Source organism: Gadus chalcogrammus, chromosome 7 (genome assembly GCF_026213295.1).
Source record: "Gadus chalcogrammus isolate NIFS_2021 chromosome 7, NIFS_Gcha_1.0, whole genome shotgun sequence".
Classification (NCBI taxonomy): Eukaryota; Metazoa; Chordata; class Actinopteri; order Gadiformes; family Gadidae; genus Gadus; species Gadus chalcogrammus.
Window position 1 is genome coordinate 5,024,059 of NC_079418.1, and position 20,163 is coordinate 5,044,221.

The 20,163-nt window shown below is 48.3% G+C and overlaps 1 protein-coding gene, 1 long non-coding RNA gene, 2 other non-coding genes and 2 pseudogenes across 4 annotated transcripts; 4 read left to right on the forward strand and 2 right to left on the reverse strand.

The window, feature by feature from the left end:
- Window positions 1–1,938: 1,938 nt before the first annotated feature.
- Window positions 1,939–2,044, forward strand: LOC130386736 (U6 spliceosomal RNA). Its single transcript, XR_008896197.1, has one exon. It is a non-coding gene; the product is annotated as a U6 spliceosomal RNA (small nuclear RNA).
- A 1,428-nt stretch (window positions 2,045–3,472) lies between these two features.
- Window positions 3,473–3,578, forward strand: LOC130386737 (U6 spliceosomal RNA). The gene has a single exon (XR_008896198.1). It is a non-coding gene; the product is annotated as a U6 spliceosomal RNA (small nuclear RNA).
- A 1,429-nt stretch (window positions 3,579–5,007) lies between these two features.
- On the forward strand, window positions 5,008–5,103 carry LOC130386754 (U6 spliceosomal RNA; annotated as a pseudogene).
- A 2,663-nt stretch (window positions 5,104–7,766) lies between these two features.
- On the reverse strand, window positions 7,767–8,366 carry LOC130385215 (uncharacterized). Its single transcript, XR_008895977.1, has 3 exons — window positions 8,320–8,366; window positions 8,000–8,209; window positions 7,767–7,906 (listed from the first exon to the last, which is right to left on the reverse strand). It is a non-coding gene; the product is annotated as an uncharacterized LOC130385215 (long non-coding RNA).
- A 45-nt stretch (window positions 8,367–8,411) lies between these two features.
- Window positions 8,412–10,703, reverse strand: LOC130385530 (uncharacterized). The gene is made up of 8 exons (XM_056594048.1): window positions 10,658–10,703; window positions 10,255–10,400; window positions 10,037–10,126; window positions 9,685–9,986; window positions 9,289–9,613; window positions 8,978–9,124; window positions 8,497–8,880; window positions 8,412–8,420 (listed from the first exon to the last, which is right to left on the reverse strand). Exons 1-8 carry the CDS (start codon window positions 10,701–10,703, stop codon window positions 8,412–8,414), a joined length of 1,449 nt encoding a protein of 482 aa, XP_056450023.1.
- A 7,088-nt stretch (window positions 10,704–17,791) lies between these two features.
- On the forward strand, window positions 17,792–17,887 carry LOC130386742 (U6 spliceosomal RNA; annotated as a pseudogene).
- The last annotated feature ends 2,276 nt before the right edge of the window (window positions 17,888–20,163 follow it).

Genomic DNA, 20,163 nt, shown 5'->3' on the forward strand with positions numbered 1-20,163 from the left:
TAGACCCTTCCTAGGCCGAGAAAATAACTTCAAACCGATAAAATTGCATTTTGTTTTGTTTTTTTTAACCTTTTTTTGCTGGGCTCGTTCCGATCCTGAATCTGCAGGAATTATGCTTCTAGACCCTTCCTAGGCCGAGAAAATAACTTAAAACCGATAAAATTTCATTTTTTTTTGTTTTTTTTAGCTGGGCTCGTTCCGATCCTGAATCTGCAATGAATTATGCTTCTAGACCCTTCCTAGGCCGAGAAAATAACTTAAAACCGATAAAATTTCATTTTTTTTTTTTTTATACCTTTTTTTTGCTGGGCTCGTTCCGATCCTGAACATTATTCGAGAGCGCCCCCTATTGGACATAAAGTATAACTTAGCAACCGTTAAGTAAATACGATCTCATTCTAAATAAATACAAAACGGTTACCATACCAAGGTCAAGACCCCCCTCCCCACACCACGCTCTACAGACATTATTCAAGAGCGCCACCTATTGGACAAGGATGCAATTCAGGTCTATAAGTAACAAGACAAGAAAATAAAATTCACAATAAGTGCTTTTGGTCTGTCATATTTTGCATATAGTATTGTAATAATAATTATAACACAATAAAGGGTTCTCGTCTTCATTTCCGACGAGAACGGCAGGTCAAAAGCGTTGATTTCACGGGGATTCGATCCAACGCTTTTGGTGTCTCTTTTTTGCTGGGTCGTAAAAAAAAAAGTTCTTTATCGACGCGATGAGTGAGGTGGGTTTTTTCCTCTTTTTCTGTCGGATAAATAAAGATAAGAACGTTTCTCAGCCACGTTATCTTTTGCGCCATCTGTCCATCGAAGCTTTCCGTTTCTCAGCAACCGCAAATCGTCCAACGTAGGAATCGACTCCTTCTACATGTGTGGGAATTTTTGGAGTTGTAGCTCACTTCCTTCACATAGCTGCCGTTGACCCCAATGTAAAAATACTTGGAAAATGTTGTGAACATTTTGTGAAAATTGGTGAAAAGTGTGGAATCCCCACAGAAAGTGTCTAGGATCACGTTTTAGGCCATTTTGAGTCGTTTGGTGGTGGTCTGTGGTGCATTTTTTTGGACATTCATATATATTCTTTTTTTTTTTTCAAATTTGAAATTTGAAAATTCATTAATTTTTTGTTTTTGTTTTTTTTTAACCCTTTTTTTGCTGGGCTCGTTCCGATCCTGAATCTGCATGAATTATGCTTCTAGACCCTTCCTAGGCCGAGAAAATAACTTAAAACCGATAAAATTTCATTTTTTTTTTTTTTATTCCCTTTTTTTTGCTGGGCTCGTTCCGATCCTGAACATTATTCGAGAGCGCCCCCTATTGGACATAAAGTATAACTTAGCAACCGTTAAGTAAATACGATCTCATTCTAAATAAATACAAAACGGTTACCATACCAAGGTCAAGACCCCCCTCCCCACACCACGCTCTACAGACATTATTCAAGAGCGCCACCTATTGGACAAGGATGCAATTCAGGTCTATAAGTAACAAGACAAGAAAATAAAATTCACAATAAGTGCTTTTGGTCTGTCATATTTTGCATATAGTATTGTAATAATAATTATAACACAATAAAGGGTTCTCGTCTTCATTTCCGACGAGAACGGCAGGTCAAAAGCGTTGATTTCACGGGGATTCGATCCAACGCTTTTGGTGTCTCTTTTTTGCTGGGTCGTAAAAAAAAAAGTTCTTTATCGACGCGATGAGTGAGGTGGGTTTTTTCCTCTTTTCTGTCGGATAAATAAAGATAAGAACGTTTCTCAGCCACGTTATCTTTTGCGCCATCTGTCCATCGAAGCTTTCCGTTTCTCAGCAACCGCAAATCGTCCAACGTAGGAATCGTCTGTTGTAGCTCCACCAGCAGATAGCGTTTGGTGTCTGAGCAGAGGTACATAGCTAACTGAGGATTAGGCAGTATTTGTGTTACTTCGGTATCACATCTACTAAAATTGGAACGATACAGAGAAGATTAGCATGGCCCCTGCGCAAGGATGACACGCAAATTCGTGAAGCGTTCTATCTTTTAAGTTTTAATTCAAAGTTTCGGAGTTCTAGCCAACTTCCTTCGTATAGCTGCCATTGACCCCCCCCATTTAAAGGTTCATTTTGGTACGGTAAATATGAAGCAGAAGGGAATTTGGCGCCCCTAGTGGCAACATTTTTTAACATTGGAAAACACCTAAAAGCGTTGCCATGGGAACAGGGAGAGAGGCGTGGGAATATAAACCCTATGGAGTGGTAGCTATGGATCAGGGCTAAGTCTGTGCCAAGTTCTGGCCACCTGGTGTCTTGTTTTGGTATAGTAAATCGCATTTGAAGTTTTTCACTAAACGCGGGAAAAAGGGGTGTTACCAATATTTTCTTTTGAAGAAAATTGGTGTGGAAGGTTTTCCAGGCTCCTTCTACATGTGTGGGAATCTTTGGAGTTGTAGCTCACTTCCTTCACATAGCTGCCGTTGACCCCAATGTAAAAATACTTGGAAAATGTTGTGAACATTTTGTGAAAATTGGTGAAAAGTGTGGAATCCCCACAGAAAGTGTCTAGGATCACGTTTTAGGCCATTTTGAGTCGTTTGGTGGTGGTCTGTGGTGCATTTTTTTGGACATTCATATATATTCTTTTTTTTTTTTCAAATTTGAAATTTGAAAATTCATAAATTTTTTGTTTTTGTTTTTTTAACCCTTTTTTTGCTGGGCTCGTTCCGATCCTGAATCTGCATGAATTATGCTTCTAGACCTTCCTAGGCCGAGAAAATAACTTCAAACTGATAAAATTGCATTTTTTTTTGTTTTTTTAACCTTTTTTTTGCTGGGCTCGTTCCGATCCTGAATCTGCAGGAATTATGCTTCTAGACCCTTCCTAGGCCGAGAAAATAACTTAAAACCGATAAAATTGCATTTTTTTTTGTTTTAAAACGGTTACCATACCAAGGTCAAGACCCCCCTCCCCACACCACGCTCTACAGACATTATTCAAGAGCGCCACCTATTGGACAAGGATGCAATTCAGGTCTATAAGTAACAAGACAAGAAAATAAAATTCACAATAAGTGCTTTTGGTCTGTCATATTTTGCATATAGTATTGTAATAATAATTATAACACAATAAAGGGTTCTCGTCTTCATTTCCGACGAGAACGGCAGGTCAAAAGCGTTGATTTCACGGGGATTCGATCCAACGCTTTTGGTGTCTCTTTTTTGCTGGGTCGTAAAAAAAAAAGTTCTTTATCGACGCGATGAGTGAGGTGGGTTTTTTCCTCTTTTCTGTCGGATAAATAAAGATAAGAACGTTTCTCAGCCACGTTATCTTTTGCGCCATCTGTCCATCGAAGCTTTCCGTTTCTCAGCAACCGCAAATCGTCCAACGTAGGAATCGTCTGTTGTAGCTCCACCAGCAGATAGCGTTTGGTGTCTGAGCAGAGGTACATATCTAACTGAGGATTAGGCAGTATTTGTGTTACTTCGGTATCACATCTACTAAAATTGGAACGATACAGAGAAGATTAGCATGGCCCCTGCGCAAGGATGACACGCAAATTCGTGAAGCGTTCTATCTTTTAAGTTTTAATTCAAAGTTTCGGAGTTCTAGCCAACTTCCTTCGTATAGCTGCCATTGACCCCCCCCATTTAAAGGTTCATTTTGGTACGGTAAATATGAAGCAGAAGGGAATTTGGCGCCCCTAGTGGCAACATTTTTTAACATTGGAAAACACCTAAAAGCGTTGCCATGGGAACAGGGAGAGAGGCGTGGGAATATAAACCCTATGGAGTGGTAGCTATGGATCAGGGCTAAGGCTGTGCCAAGTTCTGGCCACCTGGTGGCTTGTTTTGGTATAGAAAATCGCATTTGAAGTTTTTCACTAACGCGGGAAAAAGGGGTGTTACCAATATTTTCTTTTGAAGAAAATTGGTGTGGAAGGTTTTCCAGGCTCCTTCTACATGTGTGGGAATTTTTGGAGTTGTAGCTCACTTCCTTCACATAGCTGCCGTTGACCCCAATGTAAAAATACTTGGAAAATGTTGTGAACATTTTGTGAAAATTGGTGAAAAGTGTGGAATCCCCACAGAAAGTGTCTAGGATCACGTTTTAGGCCATTTTGAGTCGTTTGGTGGTGGTCTGTGGTGCATTTTTTTGGACATTCATATATATTCTTTTTTTTTTTTTCAAATTTGAAATTTGAAAATTCATTAATTTTTTGTTTTTGTTTTTTTTAACCCTTTTTTTGCTGGGCTCGTTCCGATCCTGAATCTGCATGAATTATGCTTCTAGACCCTTCCTAGGCCGAGAAAATAACTTAAAACCGATAAAAATTTCATTTTTTTTGTTTTTTTGTTTTTTTTAGCTGGGCTCGTTCCGATCCTGAATCTGCAGGAATTATGCTTCTAGACCCTTCCTAGGCCGAGAAAATAACTTAAAACCGATAAAATTGCATTTTTTTTTGTTTTAAAACGGTTACCATACCAAGGTCAAGACCCCCCTCCCCACACCACGCTCTACAGACATTATTCAAGAGCGCCACCTATTGGACAAGGATGCAATTCAGGTCTATAAGTAACAAGACAAGAAAATAAAATTCACAATAAGTGCTTTTGGTCTGTCATATTTTGCATATAGTATTGTAATAATAATTATAACACAATAAAGGGTTCTCGTCTTCATTTCCGACGAGAACGGCAGGTCAAAAGCGTTGATTTCACGGGGATTCGATCCAACGCTTTTGGTGTCTCTTTTTTGCTGGGTCGTAAAAAAAAAAGTTCTTTATCGACGCGATGAGTGAGGTGGGTTTTTTTCCTCTTTTCTGTCGGATAAATAAAGATAAGAACGTTTCTCAGCCACGTTATCTTTTGCGCCATCTGTCCATCGAAGCTTTCCGTTTCTCAGCAACCGCAAATCGTCCAACGTAGGAATCGTCTGTTGTAGCTCCACCAGCAGATAGCGTTTGGTGTCTGAGCAGAGGTACATACCTAACTGAGGATTAGGCAGTATTTGTGTTACTTCGGTATCACATCTACTAAAATTGGAACGATACAGAGAAGATTAGCATGGCCCTCGCGCAAAGGACACCCCGCATTCCTCTCTGTTTTGACACCCCGCACTCCTGTGTTGATCCTGCAGAAAAAGACGAAAAAGCCCGCCCCCTCGCGGCCGATAAAGAAAGTTTTTTTTGACGACCCACCAATCAGCGACGAGGACGACGACTACGACGGAGAAGCCCAAAGCGTCGGATCGAACCCCCGTCAAACCAACGCTTATATTACTTGCTTTCATTGAATTAAACAAACCATTTATTCTTGTGATTTTTTATATTAAAATAATGCCATTTGTTATTGTCAACTTATTGCTTTCAATGATATCTTTTTATAATCCATTTGCTGTCAGTGTTATGAGTTTATTGAAATAAAAAACCATTTATTATTATTCTTGTGAGTATTATATTAAAAGAACATCATTTATTGTCAACTTATTGCTTTATGTATATATTTAGAATCCATTTGCTGTCAGTGTTATGACTTTATTGAAATAAACCATTAATTATTATTCTTGTGGACTTTTTGCTAAAGAAGAAAAAACAAGGGACAAGCATGTACTGTCGAAAGAGAAAACTTATTTTATTATTCATTCATATACAGTATATATATATATATATGTATGTAAGGGATGATGCCCGACGAGGTGTCCATTATCAGGAATTAATGAGTCGTGAACCGTCCTCCGCGAAGTTAGATGCTATGTTATATGTTATATGCTATGTTATGTTATATGCCATATGAATAAATATGGCAGTGTGTATGCACTTAGTAATTAACCAACAAAACAGAACTATACACACACTAAACAACTATATACACTGCAAAATAACTATATACACTAACACTGCAAAATAACTATATACACAACAGAATAACAACTATATACAAAATAACTATGTACAACACCATCCCCGGCAAGTGAGTGCGCATCAGCGCGGGGCTCCACCCTGGTCCCGCTCCTTCTTCTCCCTCAGCCAGTCCTCCACACTCTGACCCGCCGCGACAGAGCAGAAGTATTCTCTGCCGTGGCGGGAGTGTCCGGTCTCCCTCCGCCTCGGCTGGCCGCATTTACTGCACTTATGTGCCTGTGGCACGCCCACGTTGGCCCGGCTAGAGCGGTTCCCCCCCTCCGCCCGCCGCTCGGCGGTCAGCCTCCTCCATTGTACAGTTCTCAGGGGTACAGGGAGCTCGCCGGCGTGCTGTGCGGCGGGCAGGGCTACAGGCAGCTCAGGGCCGGCGTGCTGTGCGGCGGCCAGCGGCCGAGGGAGGACGTGTGGAGCCGGCAATGTCCGAGGGAGCGTCAGGAGGGGGGGGGGGACGGGGAGCACCCACACATACTGCCGGGGCAGTGAGAGGTCCACAAGGAGAGGCTGTGCTGCTCTTAAAGGTCCAGTTGCAGCTGCGGCAGCAGCAGCCGTCGGCAGGAAGACCGGGTAAGCAGCCGAGGGGGCGGGCTGTCGAGGTGCCAGTAGCCGTCTGGGCGCCGGCAGAGCGGGCACCGGTGCTGCCACAGCCGGTGCCCGCTGCCGGGGCCGCCGCCGCCGCCCCCCTCGCTGCCGCTGTCGTCGCCCGGCCTTGAGGCACCGCCGGCGTCGCCGTTGCTGCTGCCGCCGGACGATCCACCGCCGCTGCTGAGGCCGGGCCCGGCGCTGTCGCCGCGGCCGCCGCCGCCGGTGGTCGTCCTCCGTCTGCTGCAACGCCTGGAGTCAGCACAGCCCTCTCCTTCTCTCGCTGCGTCCGGGTAAACCTGAGAGCGGGTGGCGACATAGTGTTTTAGTCACAGTTACACCATCGAGAGCGTGTGGTTCAAGCGTGTCACTGCCCAAAGCATCCAACGCACCACAGCGAGAGGGTCCTAGCGTTCAGCTCAAAGAGCTGAACGGGCGCCCGAGCCATCAACCTCTGGTGTCCCAGCACAAGCTCCCGGATGTGGCGGTAACGAAGCAGTGCGCTGTCCCACCGTGTACCCCGGGCGCCGCCTTGCACACGGGTGCCCGTAGGGTACAGGTTGCAGAGCTGGACGCACACTGCTTCTACCAGCCGGCTTGTGCTGGGACTGCTGGCGGGTCCAGAGGTCTGTCCGACCAGGCAGCTGCGGACGAGGGACAAAAACAACGACAGACGTTACGTAAAGCGGCCTGCGTGTACGTCGGGGAAATGTACGACCGAAGCTTAGCCTCCTCACCGTCGCAGGCTCTCCACACCAGGGATACTGGTGCGGCCTGGCTTCGCTGCCATGAATCGACCCCCCCGAGCTGCCCCGTCCGTGTAGCGGGGAGGGTAAACTACTCGGGCCCCTGTCGAACGGGGACAGGGCCTCGTAGAGCCCGATGAGCTCGTCTACCCTCCCCTCGGACAGGGCCTGTTCGTGGCGCAGCCCCACTAAGGCCGTGGCCAAGCGGACCACGGCCAGGTACCCCGGCTGGTCGTCTGGTCCTCGGTAGTCCTGCGAACACAAGCGGATACAGAAAACAACAAGTCAGACGGACGCCACAGAGCGCTGCGTTTGATCGAGCCAGTGAGTCGCACCGCTGTCGCACTCACCTCAGCGGTCTGCTGAGGCTCTGGTGAGGACCGGCCGGGGGAGCGGGGCGCGGGCTCGGGGGGATCGGTCGGACGGGATGGCTCGGGGCGCGGGTGCGTCAGCTGGTTGCCCTGACCGCGGGTCCGTCCGAGGAGCGGTGAACTCGCCAGGCACGGTGGAGTGTGAGGTCCTCCAACTCATGCCGGCCTTCGGCGAGCTCGTCGTCCTCCTCGGTAGGCGGTGGACCCGCGTCCGGAACGTCAGGGTCCAAGCTGACGTCCTGCAGCACTCTGCCCGTCTGGGAGTACAGGTACTCGATGCCGATGAGTTCCCCTGAAGCACAACGGCATCGTCACTCAATCTGGTACAAACATCGCTCGGCGCGGACACGTGTAAGCGTGGTGACGGCGGCTCAAACGTTCTTACCCGTGTACTCCCTGGGCTTGGTGTAGTCCCTGACCAAACTCGAGCCAAGCACCCGTTGGCTGAGCTGGTCAAGGGAGTGCTGCAGGGGGCCACTGTAGGTGCGGAGCAGCGGACGACCCTCCTGTGCCGCGGACGCCGCCCTGTCCTCGTTCCATCTCACCAACCCCTCCAGGAGAAAAGCCTGGAAGTGCCAAGGGTTGGCACTTTCTCCTGAGGAGGAACACAGACGCGTTTAGCGGTTTAGTCAGCACGCACAACGTGAACGACAACGAGGGCGGCGGCGGTGAAAGATAGACACGACGGTGAAACCCGTGGTTTACCTGGAATGAAGCGGTTGAGGTGGAGATGGAACGACTCCAGGGACGTGAGCCGCGCGCACAACGGTACGTCGGCAGGCTGATCCCCCCCTTGGTCAGCCTGCCTGTCTCCGTGTACAGCTCCACGCCCGGCGGGTCCTGGATGCACTCGAGGTGCCGTCGCTGCTCCGCACGGATTGCCTGGATGCGGTCTCGGTCCAGCAGGGGAATCCCCATGGTGTCTCGCCCGTTGGCACCGCCGAAGGTTTGCAGGAGGTCATCAATCAGCCGCTCGGTCGCCGCAGCTCCACGCGTGCGGCGACGGCAATGGAGAGCCATCTCCCTGCGGCTTGACGTGCCTCCACACTCCGGCTTCGGACGAGGAAGGTCATCCCCTGCGCACTCTAGCGTCCTCCTCTTGGCGTTGAGCAACCGGGCTGTGTCCTCTGGGTCCCACAGGAAGATACTGGCGGACAGCTGCTGCAGGAAGGGCTTGTAGAGCTGGTGGCTCTCGGTTGTGACACCTGATGCGTAGCGTCGCATCAGGTGCCAAATGTCCAACCGGACCACCAGCTTGTCCCACTCCTGGAACGCAGCAGCTGCCTTGGACCCCCCGTGGGACGAACAGCAGTCCCGGTCGACGTAGAGGACGCGAGGCTGCGCTACCCCAGCGTCCCGGTACCGCCGCATTAACCCCGCGGCCATGGGCAACAGGCCACCCCCCCTCGGTGGCCGTGAGCACGGACATTAGCACCTGCCCGTGCTCGTTGCCCACGTTGGTCGCCCAGGCTGCGGTATGGGCGGCGGCACCGGCGAGCTTCCGGGTCACCTGTTTGAAGGTGAGGCGACAGACACAGACACAGACACAGACACACACACACACACACACACACACACACACACACGTCAATAAGGCTGCACGCACGTCGCAAGTCAATAGGGCTGCACGCACGTCGCAAGAGAGTAACGCTCGTGCTCCGACACCACATTCACCTTCTTGGTCGAATCCATCTTCAAGATGGATCCGAAGACTGAGGTGACCCGGGCCTTCACGTCCTCCAGGCGAGACAGGATGTCGTGGCAGTACACCACCAACAGCCAGCCGTACTGCGGCACGTCTGGCGATGGTTTCGGCGGTGGGGTGCACTGGCGCACGACACCCGTCGACGTGAAGGGCTCCATGACGCTGAGGTAGTGTATGGACCGCCGCATCCAGGCCTCTGTGTGTGCCTCACAGAGTTTTTTTTGCAGCTGCGTGGCGCTGTTCCCCCGAGTACGCTCACGCAGCTGGATGATGACCCGCCGGTCGCAGGCAAGCCTACAGGGGAGCGCACGTGTTACAGAAGAGCCACACGCAGACACACCGACAGTTTTCAGACAGCTGCTTACTTGTAGGTGAGGATCGCCGGGAAGAGGGCGCGATGCCCCTCTCCCAGCTGCCTCACGACCTCCTGCGACCAGGCGGCTACCTTCCTCCGACACCGACGGCACTCCAGGTACTCGGTGGCCATCAAGTACCAGCCGTCGATGTCCAAGACCTTCCGGATGGTCTTGTACATCCCACACTTGGTGAGATGTTTCTGGCAGCATGTCGGCCGGGGACCCCACATGTGCAGGGGCGCCCAGAGGAACAACCGACACGCGAAGAAGGCAGCCGCCGAGGCGGGTGGCTGAGTATAGTTCAGCCGGGGCTGGGGGGGGTTCCCACCACAGCTTGAGGTCCGTGGTTAGCTTGAGGGACCCCCCCGCTGGTCTGCTGGAACAGCGCCCGGCCGATCCCCTCCTGCTCTGCCCCGGTGAGGGCTGTCCGCCAGCCCTCAGGCAACCGGGTCTGTGAGGAAGATGAAGACAACACAGACAAACACACCGTGAGGAGGGCGAGTCGCTGCTGCGTACGCAGTCTGACGGTCGTCTCCACCGAGTCGTGTGTCTGTGAGTACGACGGGCGTGTGTCTGTACCTCAGCCCGAGCAGGAGCGGGCGTTGCCGGCTGCTCCACGTCGCCCGTCGTCGTCGTCTTCCTCCTCTTCTTCTTCGGCTCCGGCGCCAGGGTGGCCTCCCGCACGGCGTCTCCTCCACGGAGACGCCACGAGGCTCCACCCTGGTCTGCGCCGGAGCCCGAGCAGGAAGCCCGACCGTCGGTGGAGCAGCCGCAACTTGTGGTGGTGGTGGTGGTGGTGGTGGTGGTGGTGGTGGTGGTGGTGGTGGTGGTGGTGGTGGGGTGGAGGACGGTGCCGGGGGAGGTGGAGTCGGAGGCGTCACCAGCGGGAGCGGGAGGGCCTGAAGGACCTGTACGCCAGCTTCAGACACGGTCACGCACAACCAAATGGCATCAGCACAATGAGAGTGACGGGGCAACACACGGGCAAGCGAGACTAAGTGAGTCTGAGCATTCATGACGTGCAGCATGCCGTGATTAGATCAAATGGTTTAGTGCTACAAGGCGACTGTTAGTTACAAGGCGAGGTTTGCTAGACTGGGAGTTTAATCAAATCCACATTACCACCACGTGAGAGAGGACGGCGCGTCTACCACCTACAAAGACGGCTACATCACCTGATAAACCTACCTTTATCCTTCAGGCATCAGCTTTAGCGACCAGCAAATTAAAAAGTTACAGTTAATACAAACATACTGACTCAAGAATAGATATCCAAGGCCAATGTACAGTGCGACACGTCCGGTGTGGTGCCAGTTACCCATTTCTACATCAGTGACCATCCGGACCAGCTCCTCGTCCGTCACCTCTGTGGTGGGGGGCGGCGGAACCGAGGGGCGCTGGTCTCTGACGGAAGACACCGCTATGGGGGGGGGGGGCAACGGTCAGTAATCGTATACACTCAACCTCTGTTGTGTGAAAGAGAAAGAAAGAGCTACCGACCTGGAGCTGCAGGCCGTGCTGGTGGGCTCATCAGTCTCCTGATCTGGGCCTGCAGCTCCCTGGGGCCAATCGGACGCCCGCGCACAAGGGCCGAGAAATTGGGAGCGGTCGGCTTGCGGGGCGGCCAGCACGGTTGAAGCAGCGGCCTGGCTGGTGGTGGTGCTGGGGCCGCTGCTGGTGCTGCTGCTGGCGGGCGGAGGGGGTGTAGCAGCCGCCTCCGCCGACCGCTCCTTGTCTCGGCCCAAGAAAGTACTGACTGGCGGCGTCCATGGAGCTCCCAGGCTGCGGTGTCTTCCGTCGTAGCAACTTGACGTATCTGCAAGACAATGATCGAAAATCAAAAAATATAAACATGTCACAGCACCGTCTCCACTGCCCTTCACCACAATATGACTTACTCCTGACGGTCCTTGTCCTGGATTCGTACAGGTCCTTCAGGGTGTCCTCCTTGAACAGCCCGAAGCCAACAAGCGCCTCGCCCCCCGCCCGGGCAGAGTGGCGCGAGCCGGGCCTCCTCCTGCGCCCGGCGGAACTTGAGGTGCTCCGCAAAAGCGGGGTGGGCGCAGGAGTAGCGGGCGAGGCTGTCCTTGTTGGCCATGAACGGGCTGGTCCAAGGCACTCGTCTCCCGCTCCCGCTGGTGACTGGCGACCAGGTGACAGGCGTAGCCCGCGTCGTTCTCCAGGAGCCATCTGAAGGTCTGGACCCCGGTACTTGCCAGGCTGGATGCTGTGGCAGCCCAGCACCAGCATGGGGTTCCCGGGGTCACCCACCCTCGGAGACGACGCGGGCTCGGGCCTCCTTCTCCACCTCCTCCGGCCTCTTGGCGCTGGCGGGAGCCTGGGTCCCGCGTGGCCCCATGGCGGCGGTGAAGGCCGCCGCCGCATCAGAGGCCCGCAGGACCAACTGATGCGACGGCGTCATCCTTAAATTTGCAAAAGACATCTACAATGACAACAAATGACACGACACAGCATTAAACGAGCATTGCATTAAACGTGCATTACAGTTTACTACCTTAAAGTGACTTTTATGTTCATGGATGCTTACAGGAAAGATAACAGAAGGTTTGAAGGTTGGAATGCTAATCGCCGCGCCACCAGTTTCAATGCGAATCGCGACTCACCGTAATTTCAACATTAATTTTAACATATTTATAATTCGAAATTCGTCCAGCATTTATACCACATACACACTAGGGTCTATAGCATATAACCGAGTCTTCTCTAACATTTTAACGCATTTTTCACGATTTACCAGTACTCGTTTCAAGGCTAACTCCCGCGCAATCCGTTTGAATGGCAATCGCGACTCTCCGTAATTTCAACATTAATTTTTACATATTTATAATTCGAAATTCGTCCCAGCCTTTATACCACATACACACTAGGGTCTATAGCATATAACCGAGTCTTCCTCTAACATTTTAACCGCATTTTTCACGGTTACCAGCTCTCGTTTTCAAGGCTAATCGCCACATCCTACCTTATCACCGACTGCAGAGATAATGGCTGACACACGTGGAAGGTTTTCCTGGAGTTTGATGCTGATGCGGGTTGCTGATTGGGCGAAGGTCGACGCGGAAAGTCCAAGGACTTAATGCTGATTGGGCGAAGGTCAGTCCAAGGACTTAATGCTGATTGGGTGCAGGTCAACGCGGAAGGTCCACGATTGGCTGAGAGACAGAGAGCATCGCTGGGCAGATAGCGCAAGGATGACACGCAAATTCGTGAAGCGTTCTATCTTTTAAGTTTTAATTCAAAGTTTCGGAGTTCTAGCCAACTTCCTTCGTATAGCTGCCATTGACCCACCCCATTTAAGGTTCATTTTGGTACGGTAAATATGAAGCAGAAGGGAATTTGGCGCCCCTAGTGGCAAAAAAAATTTAACATTGGAAAACACCTAAAAGCGTTGCCATGGGAACAGGGAGAGAGGCGTGGGAATATAAACCCTATGGAGTGGTAGCTATGGATCAGGGCTAAGGCTGTGCCAAGTTCTGGCCACCTGGTGGCTTGTTTTGGTATAGAAAATCGCACTTTGAAGTTTTTCACTAAACGCGGGAAAAGGGGTGTTACCAATATTTTCTTTTGAAGAAAATTGGTGTGGAAGGTTTCCAGGCTCCTTCTACATGTGTGGGAATTTTGGAGTTGTAGCTCACTTCCTTCACATAGCTGCCGTTGACCCCCAATGTAAAAATACTTGGAAAATGTGTGAACATTTTGTGAAAATTGGTGAAAAGTGTGGAATCCCCACAGAAAGTGTCTAGGATCACGTTTTAGGCCATTTTGAGTCGTTTGGTGGTGGTCTGTGGTGCATTTTTTTGGACATTCATTATATATTCTTTTTTTTTTTTTCAAATTTGAAATTTGAAAATTCATTAATTTTTTGTTTTTGTTTTTTTTAACCCTTTTTTGGCTGGGCTCGTTCCGATCCTGAATCTGTATGAATTATGCTTCTAGACCCTTCCTAGGCCGAGAAAATAACTTAAAACCGATAAAAATTTCATTTTTTTTTTTTTTATACCTTTTTTTTGCTGGGCTCGTTCCGATCCTGAACATTATTCGAGAGCGCCCCCTATTGGACATAAGTATAACTTAGCAACCGTTAAGTAAATACGATCTCATTCTAAATAAATACAAACGGTTACCCTACCCAGGTCAAGGACCCCCCCTCCCCACACCACGCTCTACAGACATTATTCAAGAGCGCCAACCTATTGGACAAGGATGCAATTCAGGTCATAAGTAACAAGACAAGAAAATAAAATTCACAATAAGTGCTTTTGGTCTGTCATATTTTGCATATAGTATATTGTAATAATAATTATACCACAATAAAGGGTTCTCGTCTCATTTCCGACGAGAACGGCAGGTCAAAAGCGTTGATTTCACGGGGATTCCGATCAACGCTTTTGGTGTCTCTTTTTTGCTGGGGGTCGTAAAAAAAAAAAGTTCTTTATCGACGCGATGAGTGAGGTGGTTTTTTCCTCTTTTCTGTCGGGATAAAGTAAAGATAGAACGTTTCTCAGCCACGTTATCTTTTGCGCCATCTGTCCATCGAAGCTTTCCGTTTCTCAGCAACCGCAAATCGTCCAACGTAGGAATCGACTCCTTCTACATGTGTGGGAGATTTTGGAGTTGTAGCTCACTTCCTTCACATAGCTGCCGTTGACCCCAATGTAAAAATACTTGGAAAATGTTGTGAACATTTTGTGAAAATTGGTGAAAAGTGTGGAATCCCCACAGAAAGTGTCTAGGATCACGTTTTAGGCCATTTGAGTCGTTTGGTGGTGGTCTGTGGTGCATTTTTTTGGACATTCATATATATTCTTTTTTTTTTTTCAAATTGTGAAATTTGAAAATTCATTAATTTTTGTTTTTGTTTTTTTTTAACCCTTTTTTTTGCTGGGCTCGTTCCGAATCCTGAATCTGCATGAATTATGCTTCTAGACCCCTTCCTAGGCCGAGAAAATAACTTAAAACCGATAAAATTTCATTTTTTTTTTTTTTATACCTTTTTTTTGCTGGGCTCGTTCCGATCCTGAACATTATTCGAGAGCGCCCACCTATTGGACATAAAGTATAACTTAGCAACCGTTAAGTAAATACGATCTCATTCTAAATAAATACAAAACGGTTACCATACCAAGGTCAAGACCCCCTCCCCACACCACGCTCTACAGACATTATTCAAGAGCGCCACCTATTGGACAAGGATGCAATTCAGGTCTATAAGTAACAAGACAAGAAAATAAAATTCACAATAAGTGCTTTTGGTCTGTCATATTTTGCATATAGTATTGTAATAACTAATTATAACACAATAAAGGGTTCTCGTCTTCATTTCCGACGAGAACGGCAGGTCAAAAGCGTTGATTTCACGGGGAATTCGATCCAACGCTTTTGGTGTCTCTTTTTTGCTGGGTCGTAAAAAAAAAGTTCTTTATCGACGCGATGAGTGAGGTGGGTTTTTTCCTCTTTTCTGTCGGATAAATAAAGATAGTAACGTTTCTCAGCCCGTTAATCTTTTGCGCCATCTGTCCATCGAAGCTTTCCGTTTCTCAGCAACCGCAAATCGTCCACGTAGGAATCGACTCCTTCTACATGTGTGGGAATTTTTGGGAGTTGTAGAGCTCACTTCTTCACATAGCTGCCGTTGACCCCAATGTAAAATACTTGGAAAATGTTGTGAACATTTGTGAAAATTGAGTGAAAAGTGGGAATCCCACAGAAAGTGTCTAGGATCACGTTTTTAGGCCATTTTGAGTCGTTTGGTGGGTGGTCTGTGGTGCATTTTTTGGACATTCATAATAATATTCTTTTTTTTTTTTTTTCAAATTGGAAATTTGAAAATTCATTAATTTGTTTTGTTTTGTTTTTTTAACCCTTTTTTGCTGGGCTCGTTCCGATCCTGAATCTGCAGGAATTATGCTTCTAGACCCTTGCTAGGCCGAGAAAATAACTTAAAACCGATAAAATTCATTTTTTTGTTTTTTTTTAACCTTTTTTTGCTGGACTCGTTCCGATCCTGAAATCTGCAGGAATTATGCTTCTAGACCCTTCCTAGGCCGAGAAAATAACTTAAAACCGATAAAAATTTCATTTTTTTTGTTTTTTTGTTTTTTTTTAGCTGGGCTCGTTCCGATCCTGAATCTGCAGGAATTATGCTTCTAGACCCTTCCTAGGCCGAGAAAATAACCTTAAAACCGATAAAATTGCATTTTTTTTTGTTTATACCTTTTTTTTGCTGGCTCGTTCCGATCCTGAACATTATTCGAGAGCGCCCCCTATGGACATAAAGTATAACTTAGCAACCGTTAAGTAAATACGATCTCATTCTAAATAAATACAAACGGTTACCATACCAAGGTCAAGACCCCCCTCCCCACACCACGCTCTACAGACATTATTCAAGAGCGCCACCTATTGGACAAGGATGCAAATCAGGTCTATAAGTAACAAGACAAGAAAATAAAATTCACAATAAGTGCTTTTGGTCTGTCATATTTTGCATATAGTATTGTAATAATAATTATAACACAATTAAAGGGTTCTCGTCTTCATTCCGACGAGAACGGCAGGTCAAAAGCGTTGATTTTCACGGGATTCGATCCAACGCTTTTGTGTCTCTTTTTTGCTGGGTCGTTAAAAAAAAAAGTTCTTTATCGACGCGATGAGTGAGGTGGGTTTTTTCCTCTTTTTCTGTCGGATGATAAATAAAGATAAGAACGTTCTCGCAGCCACGTTATTCGTTTTGCGCCATCTGTCCATCGAAGCTTTCCGTTTCTCAAGCAACCGCAAATCGTCCAACGTAGAATCGACTCCTTCTACATGTGTGGGAATTTTTGGAGTTGTAGCTCACTTCCTTCACATAGCTGCCGTTGACCCCAATGTAAAATACTTGGAAAATGTTGTGAACATTTTGTGAAAATTGGTGAAAAGTGTGGAATCCCCCACAGAAAGTGTCTAGGATCATCGTTTTAGGCCATTTGAGTCGTTGGTGGTGGTCTGTGGTGCATTTTTTTGGACATTCATATATATTCTTTTTTTTTTTTTTCAATTTGAAATTTGAAATTCATTAATTTTTTGTTTTTGTTTTTTTAACCCTTTTTTTTGCTGGGCTCGTTCCGATCCTGAATCTGCAGGAATTATTGCTTCTAGACCCTTGCTAGGCCGAGAAAATAACTTAAAACCGAATAAAATTTCATTTTTTTTGTTTTTTTTTAACCCTTTTTTTGCTGGCTCGTTACGATCCTGAATCTGCATGAGTATGCTTCTAGACCCTTCCTAGGCCGAGAAATAACTTAAAACCGATAAAAATTTCATTTTTTTTTGTTTTTTTTTTTTTTTTAGCTGGGCTCGTTCCGATCCTGAATCTGCAGGAATTATGCTTCTAGACCCTTCCTAGGCCGAGAAAATAACTTAAAACCGATAAAATTGCATTTTTTTTTTGTTTATACCTTTTTTTTGCTGGGCTCGTTCCGATCCTGAACATTATTCGAGAGCGCCCCCTATTGGACATAAAGTATAACTTCAGCAACCGTTAAGTAAATACGATCTCATTCTAAATAAATACAAAACGGTTACCATACCAATGTCAAGACCCCCCTCCCCACACCACGCTCTACAGACATTATTCAAGAGCGCCACCTATTGGACAAGGATGCAAATCAGGTCTATAAGTAACAAGACAAGAAAATAAAATTCACAATAAGTGCTTTGGTCTGTCATATTTTGCATATAGTATTGTAATAATAATTATAACACAATAAAGGGTTCTCGTCTTCATTTCCGACGAGAACGGCAGGTCAAAAGCGTTGATTTCACGGGGATTCGATCCAACGCTTTTGGTGTCTCTTTTTTGCTGGGTCGTAAAAAAAAAAGTTCTTTATCGAACGCGATGAGTGAGGTGGGTTTTTTCCTCTTTTCTGTCGGATAAATAAAGATAAGAACGTTTCTCAGCCACGTTATCTTTTGCGCCATCTGTCCATCGAAGCTTTCCGTTTCTCAGCAACCGCAAATCGTCCAACGTAGGAATCGTCTGTTGTAGCTCCACCAGCAGATAGCGTTTGGTGTCTGAGCAGAGGTACATAGCTAACTGAGGAATTAGGCAGTATTTGTGTTACTTCGGTATCACATATACTAAAATTGGAACGATACAGAGAAGATTAGCATGGCCCCTGCGCAAAGGACACCCCGCATTCCTCTCTGTTTTGACACCCTCGCACCTCCTGTGTTGATCCTGCAGAAAAAGACGAAAAAGCCCGCCCCCTCGCGGCGATAAAGAAAGTTTTTTTTTTGACGACCACCAATCAGCGACGAGGACGACGACTACGACGGAGAAGCCCAAAGCGTCGGATCGAACCCCCGTCAAACCAACGCTTATATTACTTGCTTTCATTGAATTAAACAAACCATTTATTCTTGTGATTTTTTATATTAAAATAATGCCATTTGTTATTGTCAACTTATTGCTTTCAATGATATCTTTTTATAATCCATTTGCTGTCAGTGTTATGAGTTTATTGAAATAAAAAAACCATTTATTATTATTCTTGTGAGTATTATATTAAAAGAACATCATTTATTGTCAACTTATTGCTTTATGTATATATTTAGAATCCATTTGCTGTCAGTGTTATGACTTTATTGAAATAAACCATTAATTATTATTCTTGTGGACTTTTTGCTTAAAGAAGAAAAAACAAGGGACAAGCATGTACTGTCGAAAGAGAAAACTTATTTTATTATTCATTCATATACAGTATATATATATATATATGTATGTAAGGGATGATGCCCGACGAGGTGGTCCATTATCAGGAATTAATGAGTCGTGAACCGTCCTCCGCGAAGTTAGATGCTATGTTATATGTTATATGCTATGTTATGTTATATGCCATATGAATAAATATGGCAGTGTGTATGCACTTAGTAATTAACCACAAAACAGAACTATACACACACTAAACAACTATATACACTGCAAAATAACTATATACACTAACACTGCAAAATAACTATATACACAACAGAATAACAACTATATACAAAATAACTATGTACAACACCATCCCCGGCAAGTGAGTGCGCATCAGCGCGGGGCTCCACCCTGGTCCCGCTCCTTCTTCTCCCTCAGCCAGTCCTCCACACTCTGACCCGCCGCGACAGAGCAGAAGTATTCTCTGCCGTGGCGGGAGTGTCCGGTCTCCCTCCGCCTCGGCTGGCCGCATTTACTGCACTTATGTGCCTGTGGCACGCCCACGTTGGGCCCGGCTAGAGCGGTTTCCCCCCCTCCGCCCGCCGCTCGGCGGTCAGCCTCCTCCATTGTACAGTTCTCAGGGTACAGGGAGCTCGCCGGCGTGCTGTGCGGCGGGCAGGGCTACAGGCAGCTCAGGGCCGGCGTGCTGTGCGGCGGCCAGCGGCCGAGGGAGGACGTGTGGAGCCGGCAATGTCCGAGGGAGCGTCAGGAGGGGGGGGGGGGACGGGGAGCACCCACACATTACTGCCGGGGCAGTGAGAGGTCCACAAGGAGAGGCTGTGGCTGCTCTTAAAGGTCCAGTTGCAGCTGCGGCAGCAGCAGCCGTCGGCAGGAAGACCGGGTAAGCAGCCGAGGGGGCGGGCTGTCGAGGTGCCAGTAGCCGTCTGGGCGCCGGCAGAGCGGGCACCGGTGCTGCCACAGCCGGTGCCGCTGCCGGGGCCGCCGCCGCAGCCCCCCTCGCTGCCGCTGTCGTCGCCCGGCCTTGAGGCACCGCCGGCGTCGCCGTTGCTGCTGCCGCCGGACGATCCACCGCCGCTGCTGAGGCCGGGCCCGGCGCTGTCGCCGCGGCCGCCGCCGCCGGTGGTCGTCCTCCGTCTGCTGCAACGCCTGGAGTCAGCACAGCCCTCTCCTTCTCTCGCTGCGTCGGGTAAACCTGAGAGCGTGGTGGCGACATAGTGTTTTAGTCACAGTTACACCATCGAGAGCGTGTGGTTCAAGCGTGTCACGCCCAAAGCATCCACGCACCACAGCGAGAGGGTCCTAGCGTTCAGCTCAAAGAGCTGAACGGGCGCCCGAGCCATCAACCTCTGGTGTCCCAGCACAAGCTCCCCGGATGTGGCGGTAACGAAGCGATGGCGCTGTCCCACCGTGTAACCCCCCAAGGGCGCCGCCTTGCACACGGGTGCCCGTAGGGTAACAGGTTGCAGAGCTGGACGCACACTGCTTCTACCAGCCGGCTTGTGCTGGGACTGCTGGCGGGTCCAGAGGTCTGTCCGACCAGGCAGCTGCGGACGAGGGACAAAAACAACGACAGACGTTACGTAAAGCGGCCTGCGTGTACGTCGGGGAAATGTACGACCGAAGCTTAGCCTCCTCACCGTCGCAGGCTCTCCACACCAGGGATACTGGTGCGGCCTGGCTTCGCTGCCATGAATCGACCCCCCGAGCTGCCCCGTCCGTGTAGCGGGGAGGGTAAACTACTCGGGCCCTGTCGAACGGGGACAGGGCCT

Excerpts from the sequence above, each read along its gene's own strand:
- LOC130385530 (XM_056594048.1), bottom strand. The coding sequence starts at position 10,703 with ATGCTGCACGTCATGAATGCTCAGACTCACTTAGTCTCGCTTGCCC. Across the intron at positions 9,987-10,036 it reads TCCAGCAGACCAGCGGGGGG|CCCCGGCTGAACTATACTCA; the intron begins GTCCCTCAAGCT and ends AACCCCCCCCAG. Across the intron at positions 9,614-9,684 it reads CCGGCGATCCTCACCTACAA|GCTTGCCTGCGACCGGCGGG; the intron begins GTAAGCAGCTGT and ends GCTCCCCTGTAG.